Here is a 12,741-nt window from a genome sequence, read left to right as displayed (position 1 = left end):
CTTTTCTTGGATATCCCTGGAGGCATTGAAAAGATGTGTAGATGTGGTGCTTAGGAACATGGTTTAGTGGTGGGCTTGGCAGTGTGAGGTCAGCGGTTGGTGTCATGGTTTAACCCCAGCCGGCAGCCCAGCCCCACACAGCCCCTTGATCACTCCTTCCCCCGGCGGGACCGGGGAGAGAATCGGAAAGGTAAAAGTGAGGAAACTCGTGGGTTGAGATAAAGACAGTTTAATAGGTAGAGCAAAAGCCACGCACACAAGCAAAGCAAGACAAGGACTCCATTCCCCACTTCCCATGGGCAGGCAGGTGTGCAGCCATCTCCAGGAAAGCAGGGCTCCATCACATCTAACTTGGGAAGACAAACACCATCACTCTGAATGTCTCCTCCTTCCTTCTTCTTCCCCCAGCTTTATATGTTGAGCATGACGTCATATGGTATGGAATATCCCTTTGGTCAGTTGGGATCAGCTGTCCCGGCTGTGTCCCTTCCCAGCTTCTTGTGCACCCCCAGCCTTGATGATCTTAAAGGTCATTTCAAACCTAAACGATTCTATGATTCTATTCTACGATTCTGTGATCCTCTGGAGAGGTTTCTTCCCCTCCCTCTGCCCCTTCCCCTCTCCTTGCTGTCTCTAGAAGGACCCTCTGTAACTGATCTATCAACTGGACATCCCACTTCCAAATAGCTGCAGTTAGGCGTGACTCCCACCCCAGATGCTTCGTAGAAAAGCACAAAGAGAGCACGCACGCTTCACACGGCGGGGGGATGCCAAAACAGACACATTCTTCACCCCTCGCATGACCCCTTGGCCAGCAGCCAGCCAGATGGATCAACAAAAGGCAGAGATACAAGGCAACAGCTAAACACGCATCTTCTTCACCCTGAAAACATTTTTATTTGGGGAAAACCAGTATTTAGACATTTTAAACCTATGCCAATGTCTACATTTTGATCACTTGACTTTAAAAAAGAACAGGATTTATTTCTCTAAGGAAAAAAAAAATCTTTTTTCTCGTTCCAGAAGGCACCTTTCACAAGGTCAGGTTGGACGGGGCTTTGGGCAACCTGGGCTAGTGGAGGGTGTCCCTGCCCATGGCAGGGGGTTGGGACTGGATGGGCTGCGAGGTCCCTTCCAACCCAAACCAGTCTGGGATTCTGTGATTCTGCATTTGCTGTAGCAGCACCAAGCGCTGCTAAATGCTGTAGAGGCTCGAAGCCAGAACAAGTTACCCAAAGCCTTCTCTCTAAACCCACACAGTTCAGGGGATCCCAAACCCTGATGACCTCTGAAGCCGGCAAGTTTCCTGACTCTGCACCCAACTCCTCCTTGGGACAGACTGGAAGTTGGTGTGGCTGCCATTGGGCTGATGGTTTATCAAGAAAACATATGTCCTAGCAAATACTTGCCCACGCAATGAGAGAACTCTCTGAGGGAAAGAAACCATGTGCACAAACACACACGCACACGCTTCAGTGTTATTTAAAAATAAACGAGTTTCTTTTTAGGAAGCCTATTTGGGTCAATGGAGAATTCCCTCACTGAAGTGAGAGGTAGGTTGAATACAGCACAGTTCTGTCAGCGTTGCACCAACTGGACCCCTTCGGTCCAGATCACATTGTTGGAACAGGAAAACCCCGGTTCTGAGAGGTTCTTCCATACAAAGCACCATTTCTGGGGTGTAATTCTTACGCTGTGCGATCAGAAATCTTTATTTCCATACAGACGGCTACAGGTGATTACCTTAAGGCTCCACTGGGAACCAGTCTGTCTCTCCACCCAGAAGGTAAATCTTAACTGGGATGCCTTCCCAAAATTTTAAGTGGTGCACAATAGGACAGGCTTGTTGCATTACCTTTATTCATTGACGCCAAGTTAATTTTCAAAGCTTGTTCTTGTTAAATTTCCCTTTTTCGTCAACTTTATTTGTAGCCATTTTTTCAAGCACATTTGAGTGAATTTTCAGGCAGTTTTACTCAGCCACTGCGAGAGGTCTCACTGCCAGAGGTGCTCTTCAGATGAAGATGTGCTCTCCAGATCGCACGAGGAGGAGCTGGCAGGCTCACAAACCAACCTTGCCAGGCATCCCTTATCCTTGGCACCGGCGTTTGGTCTTCTTGTGTTTCAGCAGCTTTGGCCTCTGCCTGAAACGTGGAGGAGAAGCTGCTTCCACCCAAGCAAAGGAAGGAAGGACATCTCTTCAATCAGACCCTGGTCGGTCTGGCTGTCCACTAAAACAGTGTCTCCCAGTTTTTTGCTTTATTGCAGAAAGAGTTTAACATCAGAATGATACTTGTTGACAAACCAAGCATATTTCTACACAACTGGGCCCAGTCTAACCACAAAGGGAGGGACACGGGGATACTCACTGTACAGCAGAGGCTCTGGGGTGCCACCTCCTCTTGGACAAATAAAAATCACTGAAGTGTGAGATAAAGCATCCCCATAGGGAAAATTAAGCTTTCCAAGACGTATCCTACGGTCTCAACTCATCATCCCATAAATCTGGGATAATTGCATTTAAGAAGTTTTAATTGAAGCCCATTAGTATCACATTAGGCTCCATGGAAAATATATTTTTAGTCTAGATATAACATGACTGAGCCAAGCTTTTACATTCCTTCAAAATTCCTTACTAGTGGGAATGGCCTTGACCTTCCTGAGAAAACTCTTCAACATCAATGGTGTCATTCAGACTTTTGGACCTTTTCTGGGGGTGGGGCATGAAAATCTCACCTGATTTGAGTATTGCTGTCCAAGAGCACGTGAAGGGGCTCCAGGAAAGCTGGAGAGGGACTGGTGACAAGGGCAGGGAGTGACAGGCCAAGGGGAATGGCCTGAAGCTGCAGGAGGGGAGATGGAGATGGGATGTGAGGCAGAAATCCTTCCCTGTGAGGGTGCTGAGGCCCTGGCCCAGGTTGCCCAGAGAAGCTGTGGCTGCCCCTGGCTCCCTGGCAGTGTTCAAGGCCAGGTTGGATGGGGCTTTGGGCAACCTGGGCTAGTGGAGGGTGTCCCTGCCCGTGGCAGGGGGTGGGACTGGATGGGCTGTGAGGTCCCTTCCCATCCAAACCAGTCTGTGATTCTATGATTTTATAACAAATAATGGAGTTTCATCACAGAGGTAGTTCAAGAATGCTGCTTCTCATCATTCTCCTTGCCCACACTCCCACATAAGTTTTCCACTTGGATTAGTTGCCCCAACTACAGCCATAGACTATTCTCCAGCTGTATCTGCATTACCAAGGTAGTTGAGGGGTTTTACTTTGCACTTTAGTCTGGTTGCACACGCTCCTTCCACAATGTGGTTCAAGCATTTTTGAAGGACAAGTGATAGTTTAGACTTTGATGTTCTCTTTACAGGCTGCACCATACCTGGGGAGTTCCTGGAGAAGTGCTTCTGGTTTAGTTCCCTTAGAAGGAAGCCTAACTTGTACACCTCAAAAACACTTTGCAAACCAAATCAATTTTTGAAAAGTGGGAATGACTGGGGCACTCCCTTCAAAACCAAGATACCATTCCAGACCAAATGTGGACACAGTCTCCAACACTGCTTTCATCAAGGCTGTTTGCCTCTCTGCTTTGCATGCTGCAATTCCTTTGGTAACTTCCCACGGACCGGCTGAGTGAACCCTGAGGGAAGACAAATTCCTCCACAAAATTATAGGTAGGTTTCCTGAAGCACAAAGGCCCACACAGGCTGACAGGCGATACACGGAGTTAGATATGTGGAGATACAGAATGATTTCTATGCTAATCCGTACAAGGCAATGACTGTGTCTCTAAGGCACAATTCTTTGAACAGGAAGATCAACCGGTACATTGAGTATCCAGATCTATCTCAAGATCCTCCTACTCTAAATTTTGTAGGAAGGGAGAAAAACCCCATTTTTATAATGTTGAATAAGAGAGTTGCAAGTTACTGCGTGAAGTGCCCAGGAAGTACCAAAGCACCCAGTCATTTTATTACAACATTTATTTTAGTATAGAAGGCACTTACAATACCGAAAGAAAAAAAAAAAAATTATAGGCACCAAAAGTGAAGTTAGAATTAAAATGACAAAGAAACAGTTTACCCGACAAAAGGAGCACCCTTCCCTGTTAACAATACAGCACACAGAAATGAAGCTATTGGTGACTAACTTTAAACGATTAGGTTTTTGTTGTTTTCTTTTTAATAGAAAAAGATAAAGGCTGTTTTACTGTGAACTGAAATTAAAAAAGAACCCCTCCACACACCTGTACAAGGATTTGGGAGTTGGTGGTGTTCACAAACATGGGGCCTTTTAGCTCCGGCACTGCAGGAGGTCCTGGTACATCTCAATGAGGCGAGCGGCCTCTCTCTGCCCAGAAAGCACAGCACCGTGGGTAGTGGAATAATACTTCCTGTGAGTGGCCTCCCCTGAAAACATCACCTGCATCGGCTGGAGAGGATGAGAAAAGGGGAAAAGCTCAGCAGCACTTACTAGAAAGCAGATACGAGGCTAAAAGGTGACAAAACTTTCTGTGCCCTCCCACATCCCCTAGAGCTAACTCCTGTGTTTTTAGAGTGCTGGTTCTTGAAATCCCACTGTGGTGGACCAGAGGGACAGGCACAGCACGTGTCTGCCAACGTCAAGCTCGTCCCCGTTGAAATGCCTGCACGGAGCTGTTTGCAGGGCTGAGGCACCATCACAGAGCCAGATGCTAGCTCCAATAACCTCAAACAAATCTGCACGAGTCACTAAGCACCTCACTTCTCTTTCAACTCCCTCAAATTATACTTTAGCCTTTTGCACATTAAGGATTTATTTTTCTGGACAGCAATTTCAGAAGGAAAAAAAGTCATGTCTCAGAACGCACAGGATAAGACACGGTGTCTTATCTCTTACATCAATAGTTAGGTGCTTGCTAAAATTGCTGCCAACTCAGGTCTGAGGCAGGAATTTCTCTGCCCCGGGAACGACAGAGAAGGATTCCTAAAGCTCCTGCTATCTTTTTAAATAGATTTCTGTGCTGAACAAAATTGCATGGTGGGGTCAGGCTCTGGATGGAGGAGATGAACTGGGCAGACGCTTGGAGGCTGCATATTCATCAACCCTCGTCTTTGGATTTGGACACATAACCCTGAATGTCGGGGTGAGTTTGGCTTAATATATTACTGCTCATCAGCTGAGCTGTGGTAGCTATCTCCATGTGTGCTATGGTTCTCCGTGCTATATTCAGAAAGAAAAGGCAGTGTCTGAGGAGTAAATTCATTGTCCCCTGTCGATGCACGAGTTCCCCAGCCAAGCAGCAGGCCTCCCTCACCCTCTACTCCCAACACAGAAAGATTTCCTAATCTGCACCTCTGACACCTGCCAGAAAACCCGCTGCCCAGCATCACATTAAGTCTTCTTGCCACAGAACCAATTTGGGCCATACTTACAGCAGTTTTGGAGCTTTCAGCATAAGGCAGTGGTTTAGCGAGTTTCTCTACATCAGCCCCACTAGACCCAACTTGGGTGTAAGAGTAGGATCCACGGAAGTTGGGATTGCTGCCCCAGGAGGACCGCAGGATCCGGCGAGGTTTCGGAATGTTTGGGTTTCCTGTAAAGTAGAAGACAAAAAGTCAGACAGTGTCTGAGAGAAAACACAACAATGCCTGTGCAAGGCATGGAGTATTCAGTCTGACTTACTGAAAATACATCCTAGCAGAGCCTGCAGACTACAGGAAAGAGGCCCCAAAATAGGTATCTTTTCTATTAGTGAGTTGTAAGTACCTATGTAACAGAAATAGCATCCCTTTTAATCTCAGCCTGCAGTCTTCCATTTTGAGAAAGATCATTAAAATGCTTATGTTCCTAAGAGATTGAAAATACAGAGCACTTCCTGATCTCATTTACCATGGTGGTGATCAAGCATATGCTTCATCTCACCCGGGTATGTCACTGGGTGCCCAAACTAAACTGGATGTTTAGGTAGTCTTGCGAGAGAGGTGTGCCTCCAAAGAGAGGCGGAGATAACGATGCTAGAAGGCAACTCCTCATTATGTGGGGGCATAGGAAAACCTGTCAGAAAGTTTTCAAAACCTGTATTACTCACTCCAACTGCTACTCAGTTGCTCCCCATAATTAGCCTGAAGTCCATGAGATCCATTTTGTGGGAGGCACATAGTATGGAAAGAAAGCTTTTGAGGCTGGAAGTAGGATTTCTAGATTGCTGTAGGTTTTCCATTGCTAAGAGGATGTAGGACCTAGAGGCGAGGGGCACATGAGTGAGCCATCATGATGACAGGGCCATCATCAGCCACTGTTCCCATCCTAACGAGTACACAGGATCCAGGGCTGCAGCCAAGGCAGCCCACCAGCTGGTGCCACGAGAGCCTCAGGTAGAACTGAAACAAGGAGGGTCATACGCTGGAGAGCCTCTTGTGAGGCTGGTTTGAGACCTTCTCAGTGTCATGGACCGAGATTTTGTTGGCGTCCCGTGATCATTTCTGGCTTGGCAGGAGAGGAATGGGGAGACGGGACATGAAGAATTGCAATGAAGAGAAATTCTCTCTGCAGGAGAGCTGAGACCCACCCTTGAGGCAACCCCACATCTCCAGGCAAGGCTCGGCTACTGGAGTCTGGAAATTGTCAGCACAAGAAATAAAAGTAATTGAAACATGTTTGTGTCTTGCACAGTTCCTGTGCCTGCTTCAGACCCTGACTCTCTAACACTTCAGCATGCTTACCCTGCTGTGAAGATGATCCAAATTCCCCCACTTTCTTCGTCAGGGCTTATAGTAAAGACTAGTTAGGCACTACATTGTTTAGTCCTACTAAACGAGTATTTAGTCATGCCTTTAATTCCTTAAAATCAGGAGCCGGTTACTTTCCTGGTTCAGCTACTGTTTTCAGGAGTATCGTGTGTCAACCAGAGCTATGAAACACAAGGCTGAAAAGGAGCAAAGGCACCTGGATGGCTTGCCAGAGCACACCGTGAACACTTTCTAACCACGAACCTCCAGATCAAAATATAGCACAGACTAGCAAATAAATATACCCTGCAAACAAAATACATCCTACAACTGAATGTTGTTTCAGGAGTAACAACTTAGCATAACAAAGCCTTTAAAATATGCTCCTCCAAGAATCTTCAAAGCAGGAATGGCTGGGATGGAAGTGAAAAGCCCAAGGGAGTCTGAGAACAGGGAGGTCTCAGATGCGTCAAGGAAATAAGTTATCACGTTTTATTTTTAAGGTCTGTGGGAAAGCCCAGGAGAACACACCATGAAAGCTGTTAGACAACACAACACTGAGCAGGGCCAAAGCAGTCATCCATCACATTGCATTACACAAAAATAATCACACAATGTATTTTCAAAAAAAAAAAAGGAGCCTCTGCAGTGGGCTGGTGGTGTCTCTTCTGTAGCTAGTGCATGTTCTCATGTCGCACTGTCAAGGTACCCAGAAGATTTTCAATACAGGAGTCAACAAGTAAGATGTTGATAAAAAGATGATTAACAGGAACACACAGTGGTACAAGCAACGAGATGAGGGCTTGTCAGCCTGCAGATAAGGCCACAGATCTGCTAAAAGACTGAAATTTGTTAACAAAAGGGTCTGTGGAGTCAGAAGCCCAATCAACAATTGTATAAATCCAGCAATATTTAATAGAGCAATCGTTCAGACTGGTAAAAGCAACAGCTTTGTTTCTCTCCAGTGTTTCCCATGGATGACCTTGTACTGTGTATACAAGCAGGTAAACAGAAGCCTTCCCACCAGGGAATTATTCTTCACGTAGCAACTTCATCACAAGGGAAACTGCAGCACAGCAACACGAAGCACGTGGCTTTGGACAGATGGCAGAGCTTCATGCAGAGATGCCCGAGCCAGCTGCCAGCGTGGAGCAGGGCTAAGGAGCCTTGGTATGTCAAAACACAGCTGTACAGAACCAAAGCCAGTCTCCTTCCCTAGCACCATGCTGTGGTGCAGATGTACCACCTCTCATGAGCTCCTTAAAGGTTCTCTTAAAGCACACGAGACCACGTGAGCATGATCCAAGTGTCCACTGCGCTTCTGCATTTATGCACCTTCTAATGTGAGAAGCTGTTTCTAAGAGGAAAATCAGGAGACCTTCATTTCTATTGCAAACAGAGAGAAGGAGTTTGGTTGAAGGTCAGATGGGAATGTGTAACACAAGCTCTGATCGTGAGTTGTTTGCAAGACAGAAACTACAAAGACTGGGAGGGCTACGCTCGTTCAAGGAACATATTTAATTGGACTTTCTCAATCTGTTCTTAAATAGATGGGTAAACGTGTGCCTTTGCCTACAGATAGAAGTAACAATTAGTACAGATGTGGAAACTTCCAAGTTTCCACTGTCCAAAGAGAGATAAAATGGCTAAAAAATGACCTTAGCCTTTGCTAAAATAGGAGGGTACATATCTTTATGCCAAAGATTCCCACTTGTAAAGTTATGGAACATAACTCCATGTGCCTCAAACAATCCCGTCTGTATTCAGCTACTGGAAGGTGTGGCTACACAGATTTATTGGTTATGGGCTGATAATGAGACGCAAGAGTATCATAAAATCAACTCACAGATCTGAATGAAGACACCCAAATTTAGTTGCCTACCTGACAGCAGGGTATCTAAGATCTCATCAAGGCCAACACAGATCTGTGGTACTACCCACACATTAATGTCTACAGCCACCAGAGAGACATTCGGGTATGCCAGCCATCCACATGGGGCTGGTAGATATGACACAGAACCTAGAAGAGATCCGTTCCCCTGTAGAGAAATAGCTGGAGGATGGGGAGGACAACTCTGGGCATCTCCAGCCACAGCTTGACAAACCAGTGAGTCCTTCAGAAGGGAGCAGGCCTGCTATTACTGCCTTCTGGCTTCTAACGTTCGGAGCTTAGCCAACAAAGAAACCAGAGCAAGACTTCTAATTGTTCGAAGGCATCCCATTTAATCAGATTTAGAGGACATTGCTTTTCAGTCATCCAGTTGTGAAAAGCAGTAATTGTCAATGGTTCTTAGGTTAGAACAATCCTCAGAGCTTTTCACAGCAAAGCCAGATAATCCGCAACACTAACCTGGATGTGAAATTTAAGGTCACAGAGGCAGATCATCTCTTCTCAGAGAGAAATTCTCAGTGTGAAATCACACCAAGTCTAAAAGAATGGATTTAACGTAGGACTGGTCTAACAGCCTCTGAAGTCAAAGCAAAGGCCTCCATGAGCAACGGACTGGGAAAATACAGCTGAAGATAGGAACCCGCCTGGCTAATGTATTAATTCTTTAATAGAAGAATAAGAACTAAGAACATAAGGGTTTTTATACCCAGACCATGAAAGCTACAAAAGGCAAAGTGAACATTAAAAGGCTCATACTACCTACTTTCATTAATGAATATAAGGCTGTCTCTATGCTCAGTAGAGAAAAGCTTCTTCAGAAAATGTCACCGAGCATCAAGTGAGGTGTGGAAGATCTGAACTGCCTTATGGAAGAGTCTTTCCTCCCACCGAACCTAGGATCTTAGGAAGACTAGTTTCCCAACTCAGTTAGTTGACTTACATGAAGTTGGGTGGTGGGAAATGCTTTAAAAGCTGGGTTTGGTGGTGCTAATTGGACCAGAGGAGACCAGTCATTCTCAGAAATGACTACAGTTAGATCACAGACAGAAGGCTGCTTTGTACCCCCTCAATCACCCCCTAGCCGGTCTAACCCACTCTCACACTCTAAATGAAACAGATTCGTGGAGAAGACGGTAGGTGCACGAAGAGCTGAGCACACTTCTGTTATTTCCGCCCGCCTGGGACCCAGCCCAGATTAGCCTTGACGTATTGCTGCTTCTGTGAACCTGCTAGGGAAAATAGGGGAGCAAGGGTAACAGGATAAACCCAGCTACCTTAGCAAGACCTTCCTGGAAGATCTGTGAAAAAGTTTTTGACAAACTAACAAGTTTTTTGGGCAGAAAGTGGGCAGGTCATGTTGTGTAATGGGTGCTCCAAGGTCAGGCTTTCTTCTCGCAGTTTCGAGCAGCTGAGAGGCGACCTCTCAGCTTATGCACAAAATGTTCATTGCAGGGCAAGGCTCTAGATAACCCAGGATTAGCAGAAGGCTGAGACAGAGCTCACACTGCTGAAGAGGCTGATGGACAGTGACCAGGTGCAGTATCAGCTGGAACAGCAACTGCAGCACATACCGATAACCCAGTGCCAACATATTTCCATCCTGGGAGGAAGAGAGGAACATCCAACAGATGCAAACAATAACAGTGAAAGAGCCCCACAAGGAAGAAGGAGAATATATTCCCATCTGCCAAACTAAGAAAGACCCAAAGAGCCAAATTCCCACTGATGAGTCAAGGGTTTTTTTAAAAAAAGAGGTCTTAAGCAAGAAGAGCTGCAACAAAGAAGGTTGTTTATACGCTCTGGGAGACATCAGCACTGGAAAAACTTGGCATTAAAGAGAAGAGCCTCCTGCTACGCCTGCGTAGAGCAGCAGTTGGCCTGCTGAGGTCAGGAGGAAAGTAGGCATGTACGTACTGACATTGCAACATAACGTAGGGATACCCAACACCACTGACAACAAACAGCTCAGGAGGCAGAAGCTTCCCAGAGTCGAGCATTCACTTATTTGTTCTACTTCTCTGCAGAGGAGCCACAGGTTCATCAGAAATGTAACACTGAACAAGCTGAAACAAAGGTTCAGTTTTGGTCTCTGAATTAGGGGTTCTGAATCCAGTGTCTACCCTACGACTTCTGAAGAGCGTAGTAAAACGTAAAACCTCTTTTGGCAGCAGCCAGTTATGCAGGTAGTCCTCAACTTCCAGGACACTTCCTCTAGATCTCCATGTGGTTGGTGGCAAATGGTCTGTAAGCACCGGGGCAAGCTACACTTGTGAAGACAAATTTCTTCAGTTAATTGGAGGTCCATGCACAAGAGGTAAGGCCGGAAACCCACTGGGTGTTGAAATTTGGCTAACACAAGCTAGCAGGGAGATAGAAATAGCTTAATCACGGGACTCATCTCTAGAATAGCATAAAATACATCTAATCTTGGAGGATGATGCTCTTATAATTGCTTATAATTATGTATGAATTCAAAATCCTTATTTCAAGACCACCAATGAGTCAATCACTATTTCTTTCAGCATTACTACCTTACTACTTGTGCTTGTATAGCATCTTCCATCAGAGGATCTCAAAGACCTCTGCAGATGCAAAAAGCCCTTTTCTTGGGAAGGTGTGCAACTTCTAGAGAAGTGACTGCACACAAACTAAGGCCCGGCATGTTCAAGTATTACTATTTTTAGTGATTTCACCTTGGATTTTCTCAGTATAACACACCTAAGATCTGTCTTGCTCCAACTGCTGCCTTTAATGTGATGTGTGCTCAGCAAATGTGAAATCTGTGAAGTCCAGGAAGGTTTAAGTGAGGTACCCAGAAAATGGAAACACTCAAGATCAATGGATTCTTTGAAATTTAGGCCAATGAAATTTCCATATAGCGTCATGTTGGATGGCAGTCAGGGATGTGACCCCACCACCACATCTCAGCTGATCTAAACAGGTTCAACTCCACTGGCTCTAAAAGAGCTATGCTGCTTTCCACAGCTGAGATCAGTCCTCAGGAGTACTGAGTCCAACAGCTCCAGCTGCTGAAGAGTTATTTGTGATTAAATAAAGCAGAGGATGTGGAATCCTCAAGCACTTCTGCCCACCACTTCCTGAGCTGGTTATCAGCCCCTCTGTATAAATAGCTTTCAGGCACACCCAAGCAGGAGGTATGCTGGAAGCACACGCACAGCCCATTCAAAGGGACATAAAATGCGAAAGAACTAAAAATTACTTTCCTGTGTTTCCTTCCTAGCGGTTATTCAACAGCCCAGCCCCACTCTCCCGCTCTTCTCCACTCACCAAAGGAACCAGAGCATGGCTGACCTGTAAATTTACGTAGCATTTCGGTGCATGTTTCTGCCACAGTTTCATCATCACACTTCTCCATAATCAAAGCCTCTTCTCCACAGATCCAGCCACTCAGGACATGGCCGTACCGCTCTGGTGGGTAGAGTACATCAAAGCTGCAGATCTTCTTGTACCACAGCTCCTCAGGATAAGTCAAGCTCTCACTCTCTGCCTCATCTTCCCAGACAAACTGGATGCTGTTGCATTCAGAGCTCCAGAAAGGCTCTTCAAACTCCAGGAAAATCTTGTCAGTCGTATTGATTCCTAGTTTCTCAATGGCCATCACCTTCTCCTCAGGCAAGCGGGGATGAAAAAGGCTCTCGTGGCGTTTCTTCAAGACTCCCAGGGACACAGTCACGATGACATGGTCAGCTGGGATGAACTCACAGTCCTCGCACTCTATGAAGACATCGGAGCCCTTGTCCTCCTCGGGGAGGTCACTGTTGTGGTCAGCCACCCTCTCAATCTCCTTGCTGACCGACTGGTTCCAGTGGATGCACTTGACCGGCTTGCGGAGCTGAATGACAGACTCAGGAATGGAGCGGGCCAAAATCTCCACGATTTTAATGAAGCCACAAGGAATGATGTGATGAGCTCCAGGGATTTCGGTCCATTCCCCAAATTCACTGAGCGAGACTTCATCCATGCTGTGGGAGCTGCTCTCACAACTCTCTACCTAAGGAAAAGCAACACAAAAACAACATTGCCACAAAGCAACTCATTTTGCCACAGCACAACATTGCAAGGGCACAGAGAAGCTGCACAAGCTGGGAGTCCTGAATCCCATGCTTAAACCACATTATTTTTGCTAGTA

The 12,741-nt window shown here is 46.0% G+C and overlaps 1 protein-coding gene across 1 annotated transcript in view; it reads right to left on the bottom strand.

The window, feature by feature from the left end:
• Positions 1 to 3,958: 3,958 nt before the first annotated feature.
• The window catches only part of SMOX (spermine oxidase), a 54,852-nt gene continuing 46,069 nt past the window's right edge, over positions 3,959 to 12,741 (bottom strand). The window contains exons 5-7 of the mRNA XM_054825233.1: positions 11,904 to 12,603; positions 5,405 to 5,565; positions 3,959 to 4,421 (exon numbers count right to left, since the gene is read on the bottom strand). Coding sequence (XP_054681208.1) covers positions 4,284 to 4,421; positions 5,405 to 5,565; positions 11,904 to 12,603 — 999 coding nt within the window. The 3' untranslated portion in view covers positions 3,959 to 4,283. The remainder of the gene's footprint in view (positions 4,422 to 5,404; positions 5,566 to 11,903; positions 12,604 to 12,741) is intronic.

Source organism: Grus americana, chromosome 4 (genome assembly GCF_028858705.1).
Source record: "Grus americana isolate bGruAme1 chromosome 4, bGruAme1.mat, whole genome shotgun sequence".
In the NCBI taxonomy this organism is placed as follows: domain Eukaryota; kingdom Metazoa; phylum Chordata; class Aves; order Gruiformes; family Gruidae; genus Grus; species Grus americana.
The sequence above is the reverse complement of the archived record's forward strand: the minus strand, read 5'-3'. Positions and strand labels throughout refer to the sequence as shown.